Raw genomic sequence first — 24,095 nt, 5'->3', positions numbered from 1 at the left:
CATATTTGACAGCTTCATATATGATGGCTGGACAACACTCCCATTACACTGCCCATGGATACCCTCTGGAACATCCAACACGTGAACCAGCAAATGGCTGTCCTTGCTCTGATTCTTTATTATTTCTCTATTTCATTTATTTCTGCTCTGATCTTTATTATTTCTTTTCTATCCCCATTCAGTCTGTGTGTGTCTTTCGATCTGAAGTGAGTCTCTTGTAGGCAGCGTACACTTGGGTTTTGTTTTTGTATTCATTCAGCTACTCTATGTCTTTTGATTGGAGCATTTAGTCCATTTACATTTAATTATTGATAGGTATGTACTTATTGCCATTTTGTTAATTTCTTTTTAAAAGTTTTTTGTTCCTGTCTTTTTCTTTTGCTCTCTTCCCCTGTGATTTGATGACTGTCTGTAGTGTTATGGTTGAATGCCTTTCTCTTTTTTTGTGTGTGTATCTATTATTATATATTTATATACATATGTGATTATTTTAAGTTGTTGATCTCTTAAGTTTGAATGCATTCTAATAAGCCTACATTTTCATTCCCCACCTACCACGGTTAATGTTTTTGATGTCATATTTTACATCTTTTTGTTTTGTGTATCTCTTAACTACATATTGTGATATAGATGATTTTACTACTTTTATCTTACAGCCTTCCTACTAGCTTTATACATTGTTGACTTACTACCTTCACTGTATGTTTAGCTTTACCAGTGAGATCTTTCCTTTCATAATTTTCATATTTCTAGTTGTATCCTTTTCTTTTTCACCTAGAAAAATTCCTTTAACATTTCTTTTAAAGCCGGTTTAATGGTGCTAAACTCTTTTAGCTTTTGCTTATCTGTAAAACTCTTTATCTCTCCTTCAAATCTATATGATAACCTTGCTGGGTAGAGAATTTTTGGTTGTAAGTTTTTTCCTTTCATCGCTTTGAATATATTGTGTCAGTCCCTTCTGGCCTGCAAAGTTTCTTCTGAAAAGCCAGCTGATAATCTTATGGGAATTCCCATGTATGTAACTAGTTGCTTTTCTCTTGCTTTTTAAATATTCTCTCTTTATCTTTAATTTTTGCCATTTTAATTTCAGTGTGTCTTGGTGTGGTCCTCTTTGGGTTGATTCTGTTTGAGACTACTCTCTGTGCTTCCTGGACCTGGATGTCTTTTCTTTCCAAGGTTAGGGAATTTTTTCAGCTATTATTTCTTCAAATATTTTCTCTGCCCCTTTCTCTCTCTCTTCTCCTTCTGGGATCCCTACAATGCAAATGTTATTACACTTGATGTTATACCAGAGGTCTCTTAAACTATCCTTTTTTTAAAAAATTCTTTTTTCTGTTCAGCTTTGTAATTTCCACTACTCTGTCTTCTGGTTTATAGTTCCTCTGTACCATCTAATCTACTGTTGATTCCTTCTAGTGTATTTTTAATTTCAGTTATTGCATTCTTTAGCTGTGTTTGGTTCTTCCTTATATTCTCTAACTCTGTTGAAATTCTTACTGTGTTCATACATTCTTCTCTCAAGTTCAGTGAGCATCTTTATGATTATTACCTTGAGCCCTTTGTTGGATAGATTGCTTATCTCCACTTCCTTTAGTTCTTTTTCTGAGGTTATGTCTTGTTCCTTCATTTGTAATATATTACTCTGTCTCCTCATTTTGCCCAATTCTCTGTGTTTATTTCTATGTGTTAGGTACATCAGTTACATTTTCCAGTCTTGGGGAAGTTGCCTTACGTAGGAGATATCCTTTAGGGCCCTGCAACATACTCCCCTCTGGTCACCGGAACTGTATGCTCTTGTGGTGCCCCCTTTGTGGACTGCATGTGTCCTTCTGTTGTGGCAGGGCTGACTACTGTGGGCATGTTGGTAGGTGGAGCTGGCCCCTGGCCAGGCTGGCTGGGAGGCCATTCCTCATGCAGTTGTTGCAGGTCCACTGGAGGGCAGGGTATGCTTCCCATGTGGTTTGCCACACAACCTGGGGGTTGCAAGGCTGCTGCCAGCCTGCTCGTGGGCAGTGCCTATGTAGCTATGTCCCTGTGTAACCTGATGCTTGATTGAGTGAATCTACGTGTGAATGTAATCAGTGTGGAGCTGAGAAGGGCCTTAGGATGATCCCAAATCATCCTGACCATGCTGTTAAAGGCACTTCCCTTGTCTTGATGGGGTTATTTATCTCCACTTGTGGTTATACTCTCCACCAGGAAAAGGAGAAACTGTATGTGGAACTAAAGCACATCCTGGCCCGGCAGCCTGGGCCTGAGGCTGCAGAGCAGCTACAGATCTACCGCCACACGCTGCGGGAGAAGACCAAGCAGCTTAAAGTAAGTGGTAGCCTCTGCTCCTTCCTGGCTGAAGGACAGACACACTCTGGGGAATACCCGTGGACAAGTCTACTGCCTCAGCGCAAGGAGCCAGTCTCCCAAATGCTGTCCTCCTTTGATATCAGCTTTTTTAGTGCTCCAGTCCCGGGAGGCACAGGGCAAGCCCTAAAGCTACCCCTCTGCTCCTAAGCTAATAGACTCCCACAAAACAGGGAGATGAACAAGTGGAGAAAGAGCTGGGGAGAGGATGATGGCAATGGGATAGAAATTTGGGGAACAAGGTTTGTATAGATTATCTCAAGATGATTTAGAGGATTTGGATGGTGGGAAAGAATGGAGGGACTATTTTAACACCATTGCCCACTGAAGCAGATCATTGTGTCAAAGCAGGTTTTTACTATTCATTCCACCTGAAATACATGTACACAAAACACAGGCTACTCCCCAGTCCCCAGGAACCTTGCTTCATGACCATCTATGAAATAAGAAGCCATGAAAGGGAAGTAAAACCATTTTAGGATTCTGTTAGCATAAGTTCCCTTCTAAGTGACATAAGAACATTAGCTGGGGAGATGGAATGTTTTAGTATTACATGTGCCTTTTTAAAGTTTTCTCAAAAACTGTATGTTCCCATTATATCCTCAGCTTTACCTCCTAAAAAGTACTTAGATATTCTTGGCATGTTAGGGAAGCCTTATACACACACATGCACAGAATGTAGCACATGCCAGCTGAATTCTGGCACTTTCCTGTGCAATGATGGTAATAATCATTGCCTTTCTGCCTGGGGTAAAATAGATGCCACGCTACATTGTAAAATCACATCCTTTTACTTTAAAAAGGCAGATGAAACAAATGTAATGAGAGCATTAATTTTCAGCTTATCACTGTTAAGCATTCATTTTACATGAGTATCCTGAGACATAATTTGAGTTTTGCAGGAGGCATAATCTTTTGATTATTTTCATCCCTTTAAACAATTGAATATATCAACTAAAATAAAAACTTATTTTCTCAGGGGTGGGTGTAAATTAGAAAAGCACATGTCTTTACACTACTCTCAAATAGGCATATTTTGCGCTGGATTGTATTCAGTGGTTCATAGGAGACTTTTGTTACTTTAAACCTTTATCTGAGGATATCCAGATTTTTGCTCTGAATGACATGTGACCCCTGGTGGAGATAATACCAAGCCTGTCCACCAGTTTGTCCTCATTATCTGGGCTGTTTTAGGAAATTCCACATTCATTGTTTGGAAACAAGGTCTTTGTTCCTAAGAGTTTAACTATTTTTTTTTAACATCTTTATTGGAGTAAAATTGCTTTACAATGGTGTGTTAATTTCTGCTGTATAACAAAGTGAATCAGCTACACATAGACATATATCCCCATATCTCCTCCCTCTTGCTTCTCCCTCCCACCCTCCCTATCCCACCCTCTAGGGGGTCACAAAGCACCAAGCTGATCTCCCTGTGCTATGCAGCTGCTTCCCACTAGCTAGCTATTTTACGTTTGTAGTGTATATACGTCAGTGCTACTCTCTCGCTTCATCCCAGCTTAACATTCCCCACTCCCGTGTCCTCAATTCCATTCTTTACGTCTGCGTCTTTATTCCTGTCCTGCCCCTAGGTTCATCAGAACCTTTTTTTTAGATTCCATATATATGTGTTAGCATATGGTATTTGTTTTTCTCTTTCGGACTTACTTCACTCTGTATGACAGACTCTAGGTCCATCCACCTCACTGCAAATAACTCAATTTTGTTTCTTTTTATGGCTGAAGACAGTTTTTCTTCCAACATGAAAATCATATTCTTTAGCTCATGATAACATCGTCAGAATCGTTTTCACAGCAGTTAAGAGGAAAGAGTTCAGAAGCAAACAAACACAGAAAACACTATGCAAATTTTTTTAAAATGCAGAACTAGATGAAAAACAAATCAAATCTATTGCATGCCCCTTAGGACAGTAGCCTCCCTTTTTTTCCTTTGGTTTTTGTTGGGGGTACCCCTCGCTTTAGTGTGCTCTACACATCCGTTTAGGTGAGTAAATTCCCTCTTTCCCTGTCCAGCCTGAAACCAATAGCATCTACTGAACACAACAGTGCAAGAGGCAGGTAATTAGACTTCCTGTCAGAGCCCCTCGCATGCAGTACACTCTCCCTGCAGATGTCATAGCCCCCTGCTTCTTAGAGGTAAGTCTCAGTGCTGGGATAAAGAGAGAACCTGTGAACAGTCCCAGAGGGCACAGTAAAGAGGTGATTGACATTCAGCAGAACAACCTTGGAGAACATATAAATTGAATACCTACTGAGCGGTGTTGGGGGCAGGATGATTCTGAGTAATTTTTACAATAATCCTCAGATGAATCATGCTCCCTTGCAATGACTTTTCTGAATGCTTTATTTTAAAAAGGCTTTAAAAGCAGTTTTATGCTGTACGTCTGGGAGTTTTTCTGTTTCGACTCACAGTATTCTTGAACCACATTACACCGTTCATATGTGAGCCTGTTTGCACGTGCCTGATAGTTCTCCTTTAAAGCAGGGGAATGAGGTTCCGTTGTTCGCCACTGGATTATGAGTCTTCAGACCTCCGTCAGATTTTTACCCAGATACAGACCTTGAACAGGTAGAAGTGTTAAACCTGGGCATGGTTTTGTATCTCTAGCCTCACTGAGGTAAGTGGCCGCAGATTAAAAAGATTTTTCAGAAAAGGATATTGTCTCACCGCGTATCTTCTGTTAATGCTGCTTTATTTGTCACTCTAGGTTTTGTCTTCAGAACTGAATATGTATGAATCACAGAGCCAAGAATATAAGTATGAGATCGAGAAACTTAGCCATGAACTGCTGAACTTAAAGAAGAAATACCTTGCTCAGAAACGTAAAGAATACATTCAGAAGTAAGAATTAGACAAATGTTCTAGTTCTGTTGTGCCTATTAACTCCTGATAAAAAAAATAATTGAAGACAGTCCCAGAGTCACAGACTTCACTGGGGTAAACTAAGTCGGGGGTAAGCAAATTACTTTCTACAGGTCCCTCAGTGGGCTGGTGTTAGAGCAAGATGGGCGTCTCCTTTGATACTGAGACCACTAATCCTAAGGATTAGGACCCTAACAGGGATTCATTAATATCAGCTTACTGGTGGACCTCATGTGGAGCAGAGGAAACGTAGTGTGACTTTTTTTTCCACACTGTTCTCACGGTTTGGAGATAATCATTCCATAACTATGTCTGCAAAGGAGGCTCACGATTAGCCTTGTATGGGCTGAAGCATATTCACACTTAAAACCACTGTAGTTACGAGCAGTTCACAAGTAATTTTCACCTATGTTTTAGATAAACTGTCTCTGAACCATTTCTAGTACCTGTCTAGTACCTGACTTCAGTGTCTGCTGTAGGATATCAGCATGAGCATTCTTCTAGGAGATGATAATGCAGATATCAGGTGAATATTTTGGGTTTCAGGATGCCTACATGTTGAAGAGTAAATGTTCTCTTCACTTTGTTATTGTTTGCCTAATCCTGGGGTGAGTGTGTGGGCCCAGATGAATCAGCAGGTTTGAACTTTGGCTGTGTGCACTGCCCAAATCATCTTGTTCATTCTGTAGAGGCTCACATTGTGAGTTGAAAGTCGGGCTTGGTATTTCATCCACATGGGCGTTTCAAGGACATGGGGAAACAGGGTTTGAACGCATCCACCAATAATCCATTAGTGGCAAACAGCTACTTAAAGTAGCTGGATGCGAATTCACTTGCCAGTAAAAATCTATCCTTTTTGTAAATCAGAAAATTCCCCCATTCCACATTTAGATGCCAGTTCCTTGGTAGACTAAAATATTGCTAAAAACTATAGCTAATTTAGATGGGTCTGGCTTAATGTGTGGGTCTAGTAACTATCTGATTCAGAATCACTGGTGAGATTTATTAAACATGCAGGTTCCTAGGCCCCATTTCCAGATATTTGGATTCAGCAGGTTCTGGATGGGCCTCAAAAATCTGCAGTTTAATTGCTCTCTAGGTGAATTCCATGCACACTGATGCTTGAGAACCACCGATATTAATGATGTGAATTGAATGAATGTTGGAGTAGAAACACTGTAGTTTTCTTTTAGGACACCAAAGTTGTGCTTATCAAATGTCATGCCTAGTTTCCACATGAGGCAGTTGTCTAGCTCTGTGGCCTTCAAACTTTCTGAGTGTACACCCTTATCAGTAAGACATTTTTGAACTTGCAGCCCCCCCAATATATACGCATATAGTTTTTAAAATTAAAAAAATTCTATTTTGGAATAGGTTTTTACCTCCAATATATTTTAATTTATAAAGTACACACAAACACTAATGTCACTTTGTGAGTAATTATTAGTAAAGAAAATTTTTGATTTTTAAAGATAATATATTGAATCTATAATATCTTCTTGCCGCTTGCCAACAGGTCATCCCACTCATTGCGTAGAGTTCACGTGCTCCATATAAACAGCTGGCTTGGCTTGGCTCAACAGTTAATTGCCTTCCTAGAGCTAATTAACTCCCCTGCCTTGGCCCTGGGATTTGGCCTAGTTTGCATTGACCTTATTGATCCCCTGGCCAGGCACACACAGTTTTTGGACACAGGGAGCATGCTGACAGAGGGACACCCCTCTGATAACTCATTCCCTCCCAATGGCCCATCCACTAGAATTGCACTGCCACCCGGCAGTATGCCACTTGTGGCTATTTAAAGTAAAGTGAATTGCAATTCAATCAAATTAGAAATTTAGTTCCTTAATTGCACTAGTCACATTTCACCTACATAGTAGCCATGTGTGGCTAGTGGATGCCGCCTTGGGTGGCTCAGATACAGAGCTTTTCCACCATCATGGAAAGTTCTATCAGATAGCACAGCTCTAGACTCTGCCTTTGCCTTGAATCCTCATTCCTTGTGGCTAATCTGACCTGGCTAGAGCATCATTTGGTCGTTCCATTTAGTTGGGATCCATAAACTGGAGGGAGACAGAGAGTTATGAGTTCATGGGAGAACAGGGAAAAAAAAAAAAAGATGAAGGAAAATATGCCCAGGCAAGAACAAAAGTGCTGAGATGGTTTAGACTGGAAGGAAGAAGGCTGAAGGGAGTCATTAAGATGGTCTATAAATACATTAAAAAGATCGTCTAAAGGAGACATTATTCCCATTAGTCAACTTAGATCAGGCCAGAAGCATTAAGCTTAAGTTCCTTCGGAGAGGAAATTTTAGGGTATTTAAGGCAAGACAGGGCAGGGGGAGGGCGCACTGCCTGCAACTAGCAACAGTCAGGAGGTAGACACATTGTCAGAGTACTTGAAAGAGTCTTCTTTGCTGGACCCACTCAAGGCTAAAGCTTTTGTCCTATTTATGGAGGATGGCTTTTTATAATAATGAAATCAATTCTGCTAAGGGATAGCTGGATTGATTAACAAAGTCTCTGCAGGTTCTTTTCAAATGGAATAATTTAGAATAATCTCTTTGGATATTCTCACACATACTCTTTATAAAATAGCAACTCGTATCATTTTTTACCTTTTTGCCTTTTTTTTTCACTTTTCTCAAATCCTGTTTTTATCATGCTCCAGTCCTGACCTGCACCCCTACCCACCTGCCCTTGACTCCCCTACTCTGGACCTCCAGGCTGGTCTAGAGCCTGCAGTACAATTCAGATTCTTTTGCAAAAGGTAGAATTCTCTTCCCTGAAGTAAATCACTTCTATTAGCCAAATCTAATTGGTTTTAGTCTTAGTAGTTTGCTCAGTTTTTATTTTTAAAAAGGGACTGCAAAGATGTTTTCCATAAGACCCCTAATTATTCAATAGGTAGTTTGTATAAATTTAAGATACCTCTGCAGGAAACCTGAATGTGTGTGTGTGTGTGGCGGGGGGGAGGGGGGGTATTTAAAGAAGATCTGCATAGAAGATACACTGTAGATTTTAGATTAGAACTTCCTTTATCTATTGCCAAATGTACTATCTTATTTCCCTTTCCCAGCTTTTCTCGTATCTTAAACTATTTCTAATAATAACTGCTGCTCATCTAAAGTTATAGGAAAATTTATATTTTATAAATGTCCAAGTTTGATGAAGATACCTTGTGTGTGTGATAAATATTTATGTTTCCACTGAAACTTTGGACTATAAAAGTTGATAAATGATGAATTAGTCATTATAATTGAGCCAAGAGGAAGATTCTTCTGACTGATCTTTGGAACTAAACAAATGCTTTATAAAATAGGAAGATGATTACAAGTCAGGAGCCTCCAGTTCACAGGGTCTGAACTATTATGAGGCTTTCTGTCCATATTTAGATCAACGTTAGGAAAGCCCATTTAATTGTGTCTTTCCCTAATTCTCTGTGTTATCAGTAACACATAATTAGATTTAAACCACCACCTTGTCTCAAACTGGAAGCTTTGATCAAAGCAGTTTTCAGTGGCTAATTCACCCTAAGAACTATCAAACATAGAAGAGGAAAAAGATAGTAAGGAAGTTAACTTTCAACTCCTCTCTTATAGGAGCAAGGACAGAATAGGCATGGAGAATGCCTTCTCAATGGCCAAACCAACTGGCCCTCGTTTTACGGGGGGTGGATTTCCCCTCAGCAAGTCATCCAAGATGAAGTCCTAACTCCAAGCTGCTGGCTGGGTCCAGCTGAACAGCTCGTGAAGTTCACTCTGGAACATTTTGGAGGAATCTCTTTGAAATCCCTTGGATCACAGACATTTAGGGAAATCAGTCCTCAGATTCCAGGATGGAAATAAATGCAGAAATATTATAGTCATGTACATATAAGAGTGATGACGTTCTACATAGTCCACATGGATATTAACAGAGTGTAATTATATCTGTTCAATTAGGCCAACCCATTCCATGAAGCAGATCTTTTTTTACTACCACATTGATTTATTTTGAAATGTACCACATCTAGATACTCTGTATGGATGAAAGTTTGGATCCTACTGTCTCTATTATAGACATTGATGCATAGGTTTTATATTTAAAAATTTTTTTTGAAATGCAATGTATTCTTATTAATAAGAATCTATTATAATAATTCCTCATTAACAAGTCATTGATGAGATGAGAAAGGACACACTCTCAAGTATTTAAAAAGTGTTCTGAGAGCGATTTCTATGTGGAATTTCTTTTCAGGCCTGGGGTATGAAAATCTATTCCAAAGAGACATACTAATAAATGCTTCATCATAAAAATAAAAAGAACCTTTGTAGAGATTTTGATCTTTGATTACAGTTTAAAACTACCGTGAGAAATGTTTAACCCAAGGATGTGATTCAGAGGAACCAAGACTATAAAATGAGAGGTTTGGGCTGGTATCCATTGAAGGTCTATCCTTTCTAGACCTCACACTTGGAGAACAGAGTTACATGGGACAGAGATCCGTTTGCCTTCCAGGCTGCAGGCCAGCATTTGGAGCCACTGAATCCATTGTATTTTCTTTGTGTTGAAGCCACAGTTATGTGGGCATCAGTCCAAAGTTCCCTTGTTTAGAGTGTTCATTCAGTAATATTATGTAGGACACTCTGGCCATCTCTCTCCCAATAACTTGACCTCTGTAATTTTTTAAAAATAATTGAGGAGTAAGTAGGATAAGTAAGGACAGTATAAGTAGATCATTCCATTTGTGCTGCAGAACTAAGGTTCCCATTGAGAGGAGCAGGAGACTTAATGGCCCCAAGATGTTTGTTTAGATTATCCAGAGAGGTGGGAGTTTAGAGGGATCTAAAATCATATTCCGCTGTCTCTCTCATTTCACCACCACCAGAAGCAGACCCAAGGCAATGATGGCCATGAAAGCGATTGATTCTGAAGTGATCCCAGGAAACATCCTAAGAGTTGGGGAAGTAGGACAGGGAAGGGAAGGAGACCAACCTAAGTCTCAATGTCAAGTTCCATGGTGGGAGACTTTGGCTGGACCTTTCAGGGAGCTCTGGAGACAATGTGATCACATCTCAGAGTTGTCCCCATCAGGGTGAGGGGACTGGGATATTTATATCCCCCATGCTTCCAGTCACTGGCCAAGGACTGCTCTGGAAGGGTCTTTCTGGTCTTCCCTGTAGGCAAAGCAGCTCTCAAAGAGACAGCGGTTGCTGCCTGTTGGAAGCAGAAGTGGTTAAGGGCTGGGGGAACTTAGCCAGGCAGTGTCATCCTCTGTTGCTTCTCTCACATGATCCCAGTCAAGAACTGCAGATGGAAATCAACCTCCAGTGTAGCTGATGACCCTGTGGTGAGGTGTGATCATCAGCAATTTGTGTACCATGCCGGAGCATGAGAATTGTTATATACACAAGATAATTTGCTTAGAAAACCTTAAACCTGAAGAATCACCATGGGGCCATTTCCAGTTTTGAAAATCATTGATGCTGTATTCCCTCAGAGCCAACCACATTCTGTTTAGACAGAAGGCTTTTACAGGTAAGGTGAGGCAAGGCACTTATGACATGTGCAGCACTGGAGGGTTTCCCATCCATTCAGGAACATTTTGAAGTACAGCCATAGCCAACTTCCTTCTGAGCCCTTGGGTGGCTTTGTAAGAGGTTCACTTCTCTAGAGAAATGGGGTCTGTGATTCTTGATCTATTGCAGTATGGCAAAGACTCTGGAGACAGATGCCAGGTTCAAATCCTGGCTCGTCATAACAATTGAGTTGTTTTGAGGATTAAATGAGTTAATGTATGTAAGCTTAGAACAATGTCAGGCCCATAGTAATTATTCAATAAATACCTACTATTATTATTACATAAGAGATACCTTATGTTTTGAAATTTGAGAATCAAAGTTGTTACATAATACTTTATTATATCAACTATAAAGATGATTCTTATCCTCGTTTAGCGGGTGAGTGACATTAAAATGGATGAAGCTAGATTTGCTAATGCAATTTATAGTTTAGTATCTTGCAGAAATGCCATATTGGGGACCTCATGGAAACTTCTGTATATTTTTCTTGTAACTGTGATCTGGGGACAGATCCTTCACTATCAGGAGTTGGAACTTCCAGAGGGAAAGACCTTGGTGGCCTCTAGCTACCATTTTCTTCTTGTTTCTCTCCATGTTATGGAGAAGGGTGGTCAGCCTCTGCTGATGACCTCTGATCTTGGTCCCATGAGCCGAGATCGCACAGGCTCTGGGAGCTGACGCAGCAGCTCTATCAGCTCAATACACTTAATGTTCAAATGGAGGAACAGTAAATTAAGGCTTAGAAAAGGTGGAAGATACTGCTGCTGCCTCTCATTTACTGCTCATCCTGACAGCCCAGGGTATTAAAAGCAATAACTATTTAGGTACAGGTGTTGCCACTGTAGCCACAGTACAAAAATGAGCTATTAAAAACACTGAAATTTGCAGATCATTAAAGATAACTGTGAACTCTCAGTGGGCTTAAGGTGCTTTTAAAATCACATATTTGAGCTGCATTGTAAAGCAACATTAGAAGATTATACAGTAGCATCATTTTACCCCAGGGTTTTGAGTGTTTCAGAAAGGAGTCCTGTTGCTAAACCAGCCATTGACTCTCAACTGGGCTGATGGGAAGCTGGTATGGTTTCTCTGTTGATAGAGAGACACATGTTAAAGGCGACTCCCTGGTCATTATTTGCTGACCATAGCTTCTCAGCAACTGCTTTTAGGCCAGGTTTTTATTGTGCTTACCTCTGAAGAAGTTGCTCAGAGCAAAGGTTTGTTGCTGTGATAAGCCATAGGGATGGAGGTTGTCATGCTAGGAGGAGATGGCAGCAACTCTCCTTGTCATGGGCTGTAATTTTGCTATACAAATTTATCCAGGGTTGATAATTATTGTTTGATTTCCTGGCTTGCTCAACCAGATTCTGAAGTTTGACCTAAGCCAAGGTACCCATCAGAAAATACTATATCATGACTTTAGAGCAGAATGGCATTTCACAGCCTGGACAATTTGAGGAAAGATATTCTCTGTCTTAAACATAATCAATTGTATGGAGAGCTAGTTGTAATAGGAGCAAAGGGAGGGCATTTTAAAATAGTAAAATAGTTAAAAAATATATCTCCCTATTTTCTTTATAGTAGATAGGAAGTGTTTTTATGGCATTACCCATTTTTAACTTCTCATTCAATGCTGTTTTAGTATACCATTTCTCATATCTATTATTTAAAAGTTCCATTAGGGTTTTGAGATCCATTAGAATTTTATAACAGTATGAAATGTGATGTCAACAGGGTACCATTTTTCTTTTTTATAATTAAAAATAGATTTTTTTCCTTATTTTAAAGTACCTGATTGAAATACAGATAGAAAATTAGAAAATACCAATAAGCAAAAAGAAAAAGGACATCAACAATCCCAGCATCTATTGATAGCTATCGTTTGCCTGGGCTAATGCATGTCTCATTCGCTGTACCAGTTGTTGATGCCCACCATCTGTTCTGACTGGTTGTTGCTTGTAATTCCCAGTTGTTAAATATTTTGAATATCACCTTTGAAATACTACTGTTTTATAATTTTGAGTGTATCTTTCTGGACATGTAAAATAAGTATATATAGATATATTTTGTTTTTTAAAAAATCAAAGATGTAATTGAGATATAATTCACATATAATGAAAGCATTGATTTTAAGTGTACGGTTTGGTAAGTTTTGACAAATGCATATGCCCAAGTAACCACTGCCACAATCACTACCACAATTACAACCCCTGCCCTCTACCCCCACCAAGAATGCCCTTGTGCCCCTTGGCAGTCAACATTCACAGCCCCCATCCAGCCTAAGCAACAATGGATCTGTTTTTCATCTTATATTAGTTATGTCTTTCTTAGATTTCATATAAATGGAATCATACAGTAGGCACTCTTTTGCACCTGGCTTTTTTTCATGTAGTTTAATGTTTTTCTGAGATTCACCAATGTTGTTGTTTTTATCAGTAATTAATTCATTTTTATTGCCGAGTAATATACCATTATATCGACAACACAATTTGTCTATTGGTTTACCTGTTGATGGGAATTCAGTTTGCTTCCAGTGTTTAGCTATTATGAATAAAGTTACTATGAATGTTCATGTACAAGTCTTTATGTAGACAAATATCCTTTCCAGGAATGTAACTGTTGGACCATTTTACATTCCTACCAACAATGTGTGTGAATTCCAATTACTCTAATCTTTGTCAGTATTCAGTATTGTCAGTATTTTTTTAAGCCATTCTATTGGATATATAGTGATATCTCATTATGGTTTAAATTTGTATTTCCCGATGACTAATAATGTTAAACATTTTTTTCATGTGCTTTCTGTCATTCATATGTGAAGTGTCTTCAGATCTTTTGACCATTAAAAAAATCTTTTTATTAGGTTGTAAACGTTCTTTGTGGCTTCTGGATACAAAACCTTTGTCAGATATATGTATTGCAAATATTTTCACTTGGTTTCTGGCTTACCTTTTCATTTTCTTAATAGTGTATTTTGAAGAGCAGACCTTTTAAATTTTACTGAGGTCCAATTTCTCCTTATTTTTCTTATGTAGTTTGTACTTTTCTTGTCCTAAGTAATTTTTGCCTACTCTGAAATAGTAATGATTTTATATCTGTTTTCATCCAGAAGTTGTATTATCATTTTAGTTTTTATGTTATATTTATGGTCCATTTAGTGTTAATTTTATGTGTGGTGTGAGGTTAGAGTAGAGGTTCATTTTTGTTCCATATGGATATCCAGTTGTTCAGCACCATTTGCTGAAAAGACTGTCATTTTCCAGTGGATTACCTTGGCATATTTATAGAAAATCAGTTGACTTTATTTGAACAGTTCCCTTTATGGACTTTGTTCTGTTCTGTAACTCTATACCTATAGATTTTGATGACAATAACTTTGTCTTAAAATTTAATGGCACAAGGTCTTCAACTTTTTTCTTCTTCTATAGAAATCTTTTAATTGTTCTAGGTTTTATCCATATCTATATACAGCTTAGAATCAGCTTATCAATTTCTACAAAGAAGCCTGCTGCAAATTTGGTTGGGATTGCATTGAATCTAGAGATCAATTTGGGAAGAACTGTCATTTTGACAAAATTGAGGTTTTTAATCCATGAACATATCCCCATTTATTTAGATTTCTAAAATTTTTCTTAGCAACATTTTGAAGTTTTCAGTGTACAGATATTGCACATATTCTGTTAAATTTTTGCTGAAGTATTTTGCAATTTCTGATGTTATTGTAAATGGTATTTTACCTCTTATTTTCCATTTGTTATTAGTATATGGAAATACAACTGATTTTTGTATATTCCTTTTGTATCTGAGGACATTGCTAAGTTCATTTATTTTACAGCTTTTTGGAATTACTTAGGATTTTCTGTAAACATAAACAAGTTTTCTACAAATAAAGACAGTTTTTCTTTGCTTCCAGTCAGTATGCTTTTTATTATTTGTTTGTTTCTTTGTTCGTAATCACCATACTTGCACTGGCTAGGATTTCAAATAATTGTTAGATTAAAGTGGTGCTTTGTTCTTGACGTTAGGAGGAAGGGTTGAGTCTTTCATCATGAGGTATGTTGTTAGTGGCAGGATTTTCATAGATGCCTTTTATTAGGTTGAGGAAGCTCCCCTCTATTGCCTGTTTACTAAGTTTTTAATCATGCATAGATACTGTTTCATCAATGCCTTTTCTGCGTGTATTGAGTTAATCATATTTTTTTTCTCATTTGTTTTGTTAACATGGTGAATTACCTTGACTTTCAAATGTTCAACCAACTTTGTATTCTTTGCGTAGACCCCACTTGGTAATTTTTATACATATTATCATTATTATATGTTGTTGAATTAGATTTGCTAACATTCTGTTAATGACTTTTACAGCTATGTTCATCAGGGTTATTGGTCTGTAGTTTTCTTATAATATCTTTGTCTGGTTTTGGTTTCAAGGTTTTGCTGGCCTCACAAACTGAATTGGGAAATGATCCTTCTCCACTATTTCCTGAAATACTTTGTGTAGGATTGGTCTTATTTCTTCCTTAAATACATGACATAATTTTCCATTAAAGTTACCTGAAATTACAATTTTTCTTGTGGGAAGGTTTTAAATAGATATAGGGTTATTTGGATTTTATGTTTCATCTTGTTTTTAGGGGTTTTTTTTGAAATTTATTTTATTTGTTTTTTTTATACAGCAGGTTCTTATTAGTCATCAATTTTATACACATCAGTGTATACATATCAATCCCGTTCGCCCAACTCAGCATACCACCATCCCCACCCCCCTGCGGCTTTCCCCCCTTGGTGTCCACACGTTTGTTCTCTACATCTGTGTCTCAAGTTCTGCCCTGCAAACCAGTTCATCTGTACCATTTTTCTAGGTTCCACATATATGTGTTAATATACTATATTTGTTTTTCTCTTTCTGACTTACTTCACTCTGTATGACAGTCTCTAGATCCATCCACGTCTCAACAAATGACTCAATTTCATTCCTTTTTATGGCTGAGTAATATTCATACTCATTATGTATACCTAATACATTGTATATATGTACCACAACTTCTTTATCCATTCATCTGTCGATGGCCACTTAGGTTGCTTCCATGACCTGGCTATTGTAAATAGTGCTGCAATGAACATTGGGGTGCATGTGTCTTTTTGAATTCTGGTTTTCTCTGGGTATATGCCCAGTAGTGGGACTGCTGGTCATATGGTAATTCTATTTTTAGTTTTTTAAGGAACCTCCATACTGTTCTCCATAGTGGCTGTATCAATTTACATTCCCACCAACAGTGCAAGAGGATTCCCTTTTCTCCACGCCCTCTCTAGCATTTGTTGTTTGTACATTTTCTGATGATGCCCATTCTAACTGGTGTGAGGTGATACCTCATTGTAGTTTTGATTTGTATTTCTCTAATAATTAGTGATGTTGAGCAGCTTTTCATATGCTTCTTGGCCATCTGTATGTCTTCTTTGGAGAAATGTCTGTTTAGGTCTTCTGCCCATTTTTTGATTGGGTTGTGTGTTTCTTTAATATTGAGCTGCATGAGCTGTTTATATATTTTGGAGGTTAATCCTTTGTCCATTGATTCATTTGCAAATATATTCTCCCATTCAGAGGGTTGCCTTTTCGTCTTGTTTATGGTTTCCTGTGCTGTGCAAAAGCTTTTAAGTATCATTAGACCCTATTTGTTTATTTTTGTTTTTATTTCCATTACTCTGGGAGGTGGATCAAAAAAGATCTTGCTGTGATTTATGTCTAAGAGTGTTCTTCCTATGCTTTCCTCAAAGAGTTTTACAGTGTCTGGTCTTACATTTAGGTCTCTAATCCATTTTGAATTTATTTTTGTGGATGGTGTTAGGGAGTGTTCTAATTTCATTCTTTTACATGTAGCTGTCCAGTTTTCCCAGCACCACTTATGGAAGAGACTGTCTTTTCTCCATTGTATATCCTTGCCTCCTTTGTCATAGATTAGTTGACCATAGGTGTGTGGGTTTATCTCTGGGCTTTCTGTTCTGTTCCTTTGATCTATATTTCTGTTTTGTGCCAGTACCATATTGTCTTTATTACTGTAGCTTTGTAGTATAGTCTGAAGTCAGGGAGTCTGTTTCCTCCAGCTCCATTTTTTCCCCTCAAGACTGCTTTGGCTATTTGGGGTCTTTTGTGTCTCCACACAAATTTTAAGATTTTTTTGTTCTAGTTCCACAAAAAATGCCATTGGTAATTTGATAGGGATTGCATTGAATCTGTAGATTGCTTTGGGTAGTATACTCATTTTCACAATATTGATTCTTCCAATCCAAGAACATGGTATATACTTCCATTTGTTGGTATCATCTTTAATTTCTTTCATCAGTGTCTTATAGTTTTCTGCATATGGGTCCTTTGTCACCTCAGGTAGGTTTATTTACATGTATTTTATTCTTTTTGTTGCAGTGGTAAATGGGAGTGTTTGCTTAATTTCTCTTTCAGATTTTTCATCATTAGTGTGTAGGAATGCAAGAGATTTCTGTGCTTTAATTTTATATCCTGCAACTTTACCAAATTCATTGATCAGCTCCAGTAGTTTTCTGTTGGCATCTTTAGGATTCTCTGCGTATCGTATCATGTCATCTGCAAACAGTAACAGTGTTACTTCTTGTTTTCCAATTTGTATTCCTTTTATTTCTTTTTCTTCTCTGCTTGCCATGGCTAGGACTTCCAAAAATATGTTGAATAATAGTGGTGAGAGTGGACATCCTTGTCTTGTTCCTGATCTTAGAGGAAATGCTTTCAGTTTTTCACCATTGAGAATGATGTTTGCCATGGGTTTGTCATATATGGCCTTTATTATGTTGAGGTAGGTTCCCTTTATGCCCACTTTTTGGAGAGTTTTTATCATAAATATGTGTTGAATATTGTCTAAAGCTTTTTTTGCATTTATTGAGAGGATCATATGGTTTTTATTCTTCAATTTGTGAATATGGTGTATCACATTGATTGATTTTCATATATTGAAGATCCTTGCATCCCTGGGATAAATCCCACTTGATCATGGTGTATGACCCTTTTAATGTGTTGTTGGATTCTGTTTGCTAGTATTTTGTAGAGGATTTTTGCATCTATATTCATCAGTGATATTGGTCAGTAATTTTCTTTTTTTGTAATATCTTTGTCTGGTTTTGGTATCACGGTGATGGTAGCCTCGTAGAATGTGTTTGGGAGTGTTCCTTCCTCTGCGATTTTTTGGAAGAGTTTGAGAAGGATGGGTGTTAGCCCTTCTCTAAATGTTTGATACAATTCACCTGTGAAGCCATCTGTTCCTGGACTTTTGTTTGTTGAAAGGTTTTGTTTGTTTGTTTGTTTTTTTGTGGTAGGCAGGCCTCTCACTGTTGTGGCCTCTCCCGTTGCGAAGCACAGGCTCCAGACGTGCAGGCTCTGTGGCCATGGCTCATGGGCCCAGCCGCTCCGTGGCGTGTGGGATCCTCTAGGACCTGGGCACAAACCCGTGTTCCCTGCATCAGCCGGCAAACTCCCAACCACTGCACCACCAGGGAAGCCCTGTTGAAAGATTTTTAATCACAGTTTCAATTTCATTGATTGTGATTGGTCTGTTTATATTTTCTATTTTTTCCTGGTTCAGTCGTGGAAGGTTATACCCTTCTAAGAATTTGTCCATTTCTTCCAGGTTGTCCATTTTATTGGCATAGACTTGCTTGTAGTAGTCTTCTAGGATGCTTTGTATTTCTACAGTGTCTGTTGCAACTTCTCCTTTTTCATTTCTAATTTTATTGATTTGAGTCCCCTCCGTCTTTTTTTGATGAGTCTGGCTAATGGTTTATCAATTTTTTAATCTTCTCAGGGAACCAGCTTTTAGTTTTATTGATCTTTGCTATTGTTTTCTTTGTTTGTATTTCATTTATTTCTGCTGTTATCTTTATGATTTCTTTCGTTCTGCTAACTTTGGGGTTTTTCTGTTCTTCTTTCTCTAATTGCTTTAGGTGTAAGGTTAGATTGTTTATTTGAGATTTTTCTTGTTTCTTGAGGTTGGCTTGTACAGCTCAAATTTCCCTCTTAGAACTGCTTTTGCTGCACCCATAGGTTTTGGATTGTACTGTTTTTATTGTCATTTGTCTCTAGGCCTTTTTTACTTCCTCTTTGATTTCTTCAGTGAACTCTTGGTTATTTAGTAACGTATTGTTTAGCCTCTATGTGTTTGTGTTTTCTACGGTTTTTTCCCTGTAATTCATTTCTAATCTCATAGCATTGTGGTCAGAAATGATGCTTGATATGATTTCAATTTTCTTAAATTTACAGAGGCTGGATTTGTGACCCAAGATGTGACCTATCCTGGAGAATGTTCCATGCGCACTTAGAAGGAAGTGTAATCTGCTGTTTTTGGATAGAATGTCCTATAAATATCAGTTAAATCTATCTGGTCTATTATGTCATTTAAAGCTTGTGTTTCCTTATTAATTTTCCGCTTGGAAGATCTGTCCATTGGTGTAAGTGAGGTGTTAACGTCCCCCAATATTATTGTGTTACTGTGGATTTCCTCTTTTATAGCTGTTAGCAGTTGCCTTATGTATTGAGGTGTTCCTATGTTGGGTGCATATATATTTATAATTGTTACATCTTCTTCTTGCATTGATCCCTTGATCATTATGTAGTGTCCTTCCTTGTCTCTTGTAACGTTCTTTATTGTAAAGTCTATTTTATCTGCTATGAGTATTGCTACTCCAGCTTTCCTTTTATTTCCATTTGCATGGAATATCTTTCTTTCTTTTTTTTTTTTTTTTTTTTTTTTTTTTTTGCGGTACGTGGGGCTCTCACTGTTGTGGCCTCTCGCGTTGTGGAGCGCAGGCCCCAGACGTGCAGGCTCAGCGGCCATGGCTCACGGGCCCAGCCGCTCTGCGGCATGTGGGATCTTCCCGGACCGGGGCACGAACCCGTGTCCCCTGCATCAGCAGGCAGACTCTCAACCACTGCGCCACCAGGGAAGCCCACGTTCTTTATTTTAAAGTCTATTTTATCTGCTATGAGTATTGCTACTCCAGCTTTCCTTTGATTTCCATTTGCATGGAATATCTTTCTCCATCCCTTCACTTTCAGTCTCTGTGTGTCCCTAGGTCTGAAGTGGGTCTCTTGTAGACAGCATAAAATGGGTCTTGTTTTTATATCCAGTCCGCGAGCCTGTGTCTTTCAGTTGGAGCATTTAATCCATTCACGTTTAAGGTAATTATCGATATGTATGTTCCTATGAGCATTTTCTTAATTTTATGGTTTTGTTTTGTAGGTCCTTTTCTTCTCTTGTGTTTCCTGCTTAGAGAAGTTCCTTTAGCATTTGTTGTAGAGCTGGTTTGGTGGTGCTGAATTTTCTTAGCTTTTGCTTGTCTGTAAAGCTTTTGATTTCTCCATCAGATCTGAATGAGATCCTTGCTGGGTAGAGTAATCTTGGTTGTAGGTTCTTCCATTTCATCACTTTAAATATGTCATGCCACTCCTTCTGGCTTGCAGAGTTCCTGCTGAGAAATCAGCTGTTAATCTTATGGGAGTTCCCTTGTATGTTATTTGTCATTTTCCCCTTGCTGCTTTCTGTAATTTTTCTTTGTCTTTAATTTTTGGCAGTTTGATCACTATTTGTCTTGGTGTGTTTCTCCTTGGGTTTAGCCTGCCTGGGACTCTGTGCTTCCTGGACTTGGGTGGCTATTTCCTTTCCCATGTTAGTGAAGTTTTCGACTATAATCTCTTCAAATATTTTCTCAGGTCCTTACTCTCCCTCTTTTCCTTCTGGGACCCCTATCATTCGAATGTTGTTGCGTTTAGTGTTGTCCCAGAGGTCTCTTAGGCTGTCTTCATTTCTTTTCATTCTTTTTTCTTTATTCTGTTCTGCAGCAGTGAATTCCACCATTCTGTCTTCCCACCCACTTTTCCATTTTTCTGCCTCAGTTATTCTGCTACTGATTCCTTCTAGTGTATTTTTCATTTCAGTTATTGTGTTGTTCATCTTTGTTTGTTCTTTAATTCTTATAGGTCTTAGTTAAACATTCCTTGCATCTTTTTGATGTTTGCCTCCATTCTTATTCCAAGGTCCTGGCTCATCTTCACTATCATTACTCAGAATTCTTTTTCTGGAAGGTTGCCTATCTCCACTTCATTTAGTTATTTTTCTGGGGTTTTATCTTGTTCCTTCATCTGGTACATAGCCCTCTGCCTTTTCATCTCGTCTATCTTTCTGTGAATGTGGTTTTCATTCCACAGGCTAAAGAATTGTATTTCTTCTTGCTTCTGCTGTCTGTCCTCTGGTGGATGAGGCTATCTAAGATGCTTGGGCAGGTTTCCTGATGCAAGGGACTGGTGGTGGGAAGTGCTGGGTGTTGCTCTGGTGGGCAGAACTCAGTAAAATTTTAATCTGCTTGTCTGCTGATGGGTGGGGCTGGGTTCCCTTTCTGTTGTTTGTTTGGCCTGAGGCGACCTAACACTGGAGCCTACCTGGGCTCTTTGGTGGGACTAATGGTGGACTCTGGGAGGGTTCAAAACAAGGAGTACTTCCGAAAACTTGTGCTGCCAGTGTCTTTGTCCTCATGGTGAGACACAGCCACCCCGTACCTCTACAGGAGACCCTCCAACACTAGCAGGTAGGTCTGGTTCAGTCTCCTATGGGGTCACTGCTCCTTCCCCTGGGTCCCGATGTGCACACTACTTTGTATGTGACCTCCAAGAGTGGAGTCTCTGTTTCCCCCAGTCTTGTTGAAGTCCTGCAATCAAGTCCCACTAGCCTTCAAAGTCTGATTCTCTAGGAATTCCTCCTCCCATTGCCAGACCCCCAGGTTGTGAAGCCTGCCTTGGGACTCAGAACCTTCACGCCAGTGGGTGGACTTTTGTGGTATAAGTGTTCTCCAGTCTGTGATTCACCCACCCAGCAGTTATGGGATTTGATTTTATTGTGATTGTGCCCCTCCTACCATCTTATTGTGGCTTCTCCTTTGTCTTTGGATATGGAGTATCTTTTTTGATGAGTTCCAGTGTCTTCCTGTTGATGATTGTTCAACAGTTAGTTGTGATTCTGGTGCTCTTGCAAGAGGGAATGAGAGCACGTCCTTCTACTCTGCCATCTTGAACCAATCTCCTGTTTCATCTTGTTTTGATTTTAATAATTTGTGTCTTTCAAGGAGTTTGTGTATGTCATATAAGTTGTTAAAGTATTGACTTAAAGTTGTTCAAAATATTCTTTTTACTACCCTTAACATTGCTAGGATCCAAACAAATATTCCTTATTTCATTCTAGATATTGGTAATTTAAATCTTCTCTCCTTTTCTTTCTTTATGAGTGTCTTGCTTGGAGTTTATCAATAAAGTTTAATTGATATTTTCAAAGAACTAGCTTTTTGTTTTATTAAGTTTTGTCTATTGTCAGTTTTTTATTTCATTCATTTCTGGTCTAATACTTAGTATTTTCTTTCTTCTACTTTGGGTTTGATTTCCTCTTATTTTTTCTTCCTTTTATAGCTTCTTAACATAGTTGATTTTATCCCTTTCCTTTTTAAAAATACAGCCTATAGCTATGTATTTCTCTTTAAGCTGTGCTTAAAATGCTCCCCCACATTTTAATATGTTCTGTTTTCATTATTATTCAGTCTGATTAGTTTCTACTTTACTCTATGACTGTTTCTCTGACTCATGGGCTGTTTAGAATCATGTTTTAAAATTTCACAAACATCTAGGTGCTTTTTCAAGTATCCTTTTGTTACTAATTTTTAATTTAATTTTGTTATCAGAGAACATGTTCTGTATACTTTGAATCATTCCAAAATGATTGAGATTTGTTTCATGGGCTGGAGTATAGACTGTCTTGATAATTGTTCTATATGCATTTGAAAATAATATATATTTTGCTTTTGTCAGGTGGAGTGTTGTTTAGCTGTCGATTAGGTGAAGTTAATTTGCTAAGTGTTGTTCAACTCTTCTAAATTGTTACTGATTTTTTTTCTACTTGTTCTGTGGATTACTGAGGGTGGATTGTCAAAACTCCAAATATGATTGTGGCTTTTTCTATTTATCCTTTCAGTGTTGTCAGTTTTTGCTGCCTGTACTTTGAAGCTTTGAAATTAGTGCATAGACATTTAGGATTATATCTTCTTGATAAATTGACCCTCTTATTATTATAAAAGACTTCTCTTTTTATTCCTGGTAATATTGATTATCTCAAAGCCTACTTTGTCTAATATTAATATATTAATATTAATATAGTCACTTCAGCTTTATTATTATTAGTGTTTTTATAGTATAGTTTTTCACATCCTTTTACTTTTAAGCTATTGGTATCCTTATATTAAAATATACCCATTGTAGATAGAATATAGTTGGATGTTGCTTTTTTCCTTTGAAGTTCAGTATGGAGGGCAATCTTGCCCTTTTATTTGGAGGGATTAGATCAATTACATTTAAATCAGTTATAAATATTGTTTAGTTTAGGTCTGACGTCTTTCTCTTTGTTTTCTATTTGTCTTATCTGTTCCTCTTTTCCCATCTGCCTTTGTAGTGAGTTTCTTTTTAGCTTTATTGGGGTATAATTGACAAATTGTAAGATATTTAAAGTGTATGACATGAGGATTCAATATACGTATACATTGTGAAAGGATTCCCCCCCCCCATTGAGTTAATTAACATATCCATCACCTCACATATTTACCTTTACTTTGTGGAGGAGTGAGAACATTTAAGTTCTATTGTCAGCAAATTTCAATTACATAATACACTGTTATTAACTATAAACATCATGTTATACTTAAATCCTCAGAACTTATTCCCCTTATAACTGAAAGTTTATACCCTTTTACTAACCTCTCCCTTTGTTGTATTGTTTTCTGGTATATAATATTTCTGATTATGAGTCTGCAAATATTCTTATCTTTGTTCACCTGAATATAATTTGTCTTTTACTTTACAAAATTTGTCTTTAGAACTGATTTGGGGGATTTTATTATGATACTTTGGTGTGATTTTTTTTAAAAAATGTTTATCCTGCTTGGGAGTCATTGAGATTTGGGGGTATATATGCTTATAGTTTCCATAAAATTTGGGAAAAAAATTGACCATTATTTTTTCAAAATTTTTTGTGCACTCTCTTTCTGGGATTTCTATTACTTTCATGTTGGACAGTTTGATAGTATCTTACAGGCATTGATTTCTCTATTAATATTCAGTCTTTTTCTGTTTTGTGATTCTTTGAAATGGAAACTTTGGATAGTTTCTATTGCTATGTCTTAAAGTTTCACTAATATTTCCTTGTGCAGTGTTTACTCTGAGGTTAACCCCCATTCAGTAAATTTC

The 24,095-nt window shown here is 37.8% G+C and overlaps 1 protein-coding gene across 1 annotated transcript in view; it reads left to right on the top strand.

Annotated features, from left to right (window-relative positions):
• The window catches only part of CFAP58 (cilia and flagella associated protein 58), a 113,326-nt gene extending 103,796 nt beyond the window's left edge, over positions 1-9,530 (top strand). The window contains exons 16-18 of the mRNA XM_059052810.2: positions 2,200-2,319; positions 5,084-5,217; positions 8,840-9,530. Coding sequence (XP_058908793.1) covers positions 2,200-2,319; positions 5,084-5,217; positions 8,840-8,951 — 366 coding nt within the window. The 3' untranslated portion in view covers positions 8,952-9,530. The remainder of the gene's footprint in view (positions 1-2,199; positions 2,320-5,083; positions 5,218-8,839) is intronic.
• Positions 9,531-24,095: the final 14,565 nt, after the last annotated feature.

The sequence above is a fragment of the Kogia breviceps genome, chromosome 2 (genome assembly GCF_026419965.1).
Source record: "Kogia breviceps isolate mKogBre1 chromosome 2, mKogBre1 haplotype 1, whole genome shotgun sequence".
In the NCBI taxonomy this organism is placed as follows: domain Eukaryota; kingdom Metazoa; phylum Chordata; class Mammalia; order Artiodactyla; family Physeteridae; genus Kogia; species Kogia breviceps.
Note: the sequence above shows the minus strand (reverse complement) of the source record. Positions and strands in the feature narration are given on the sequence as shown.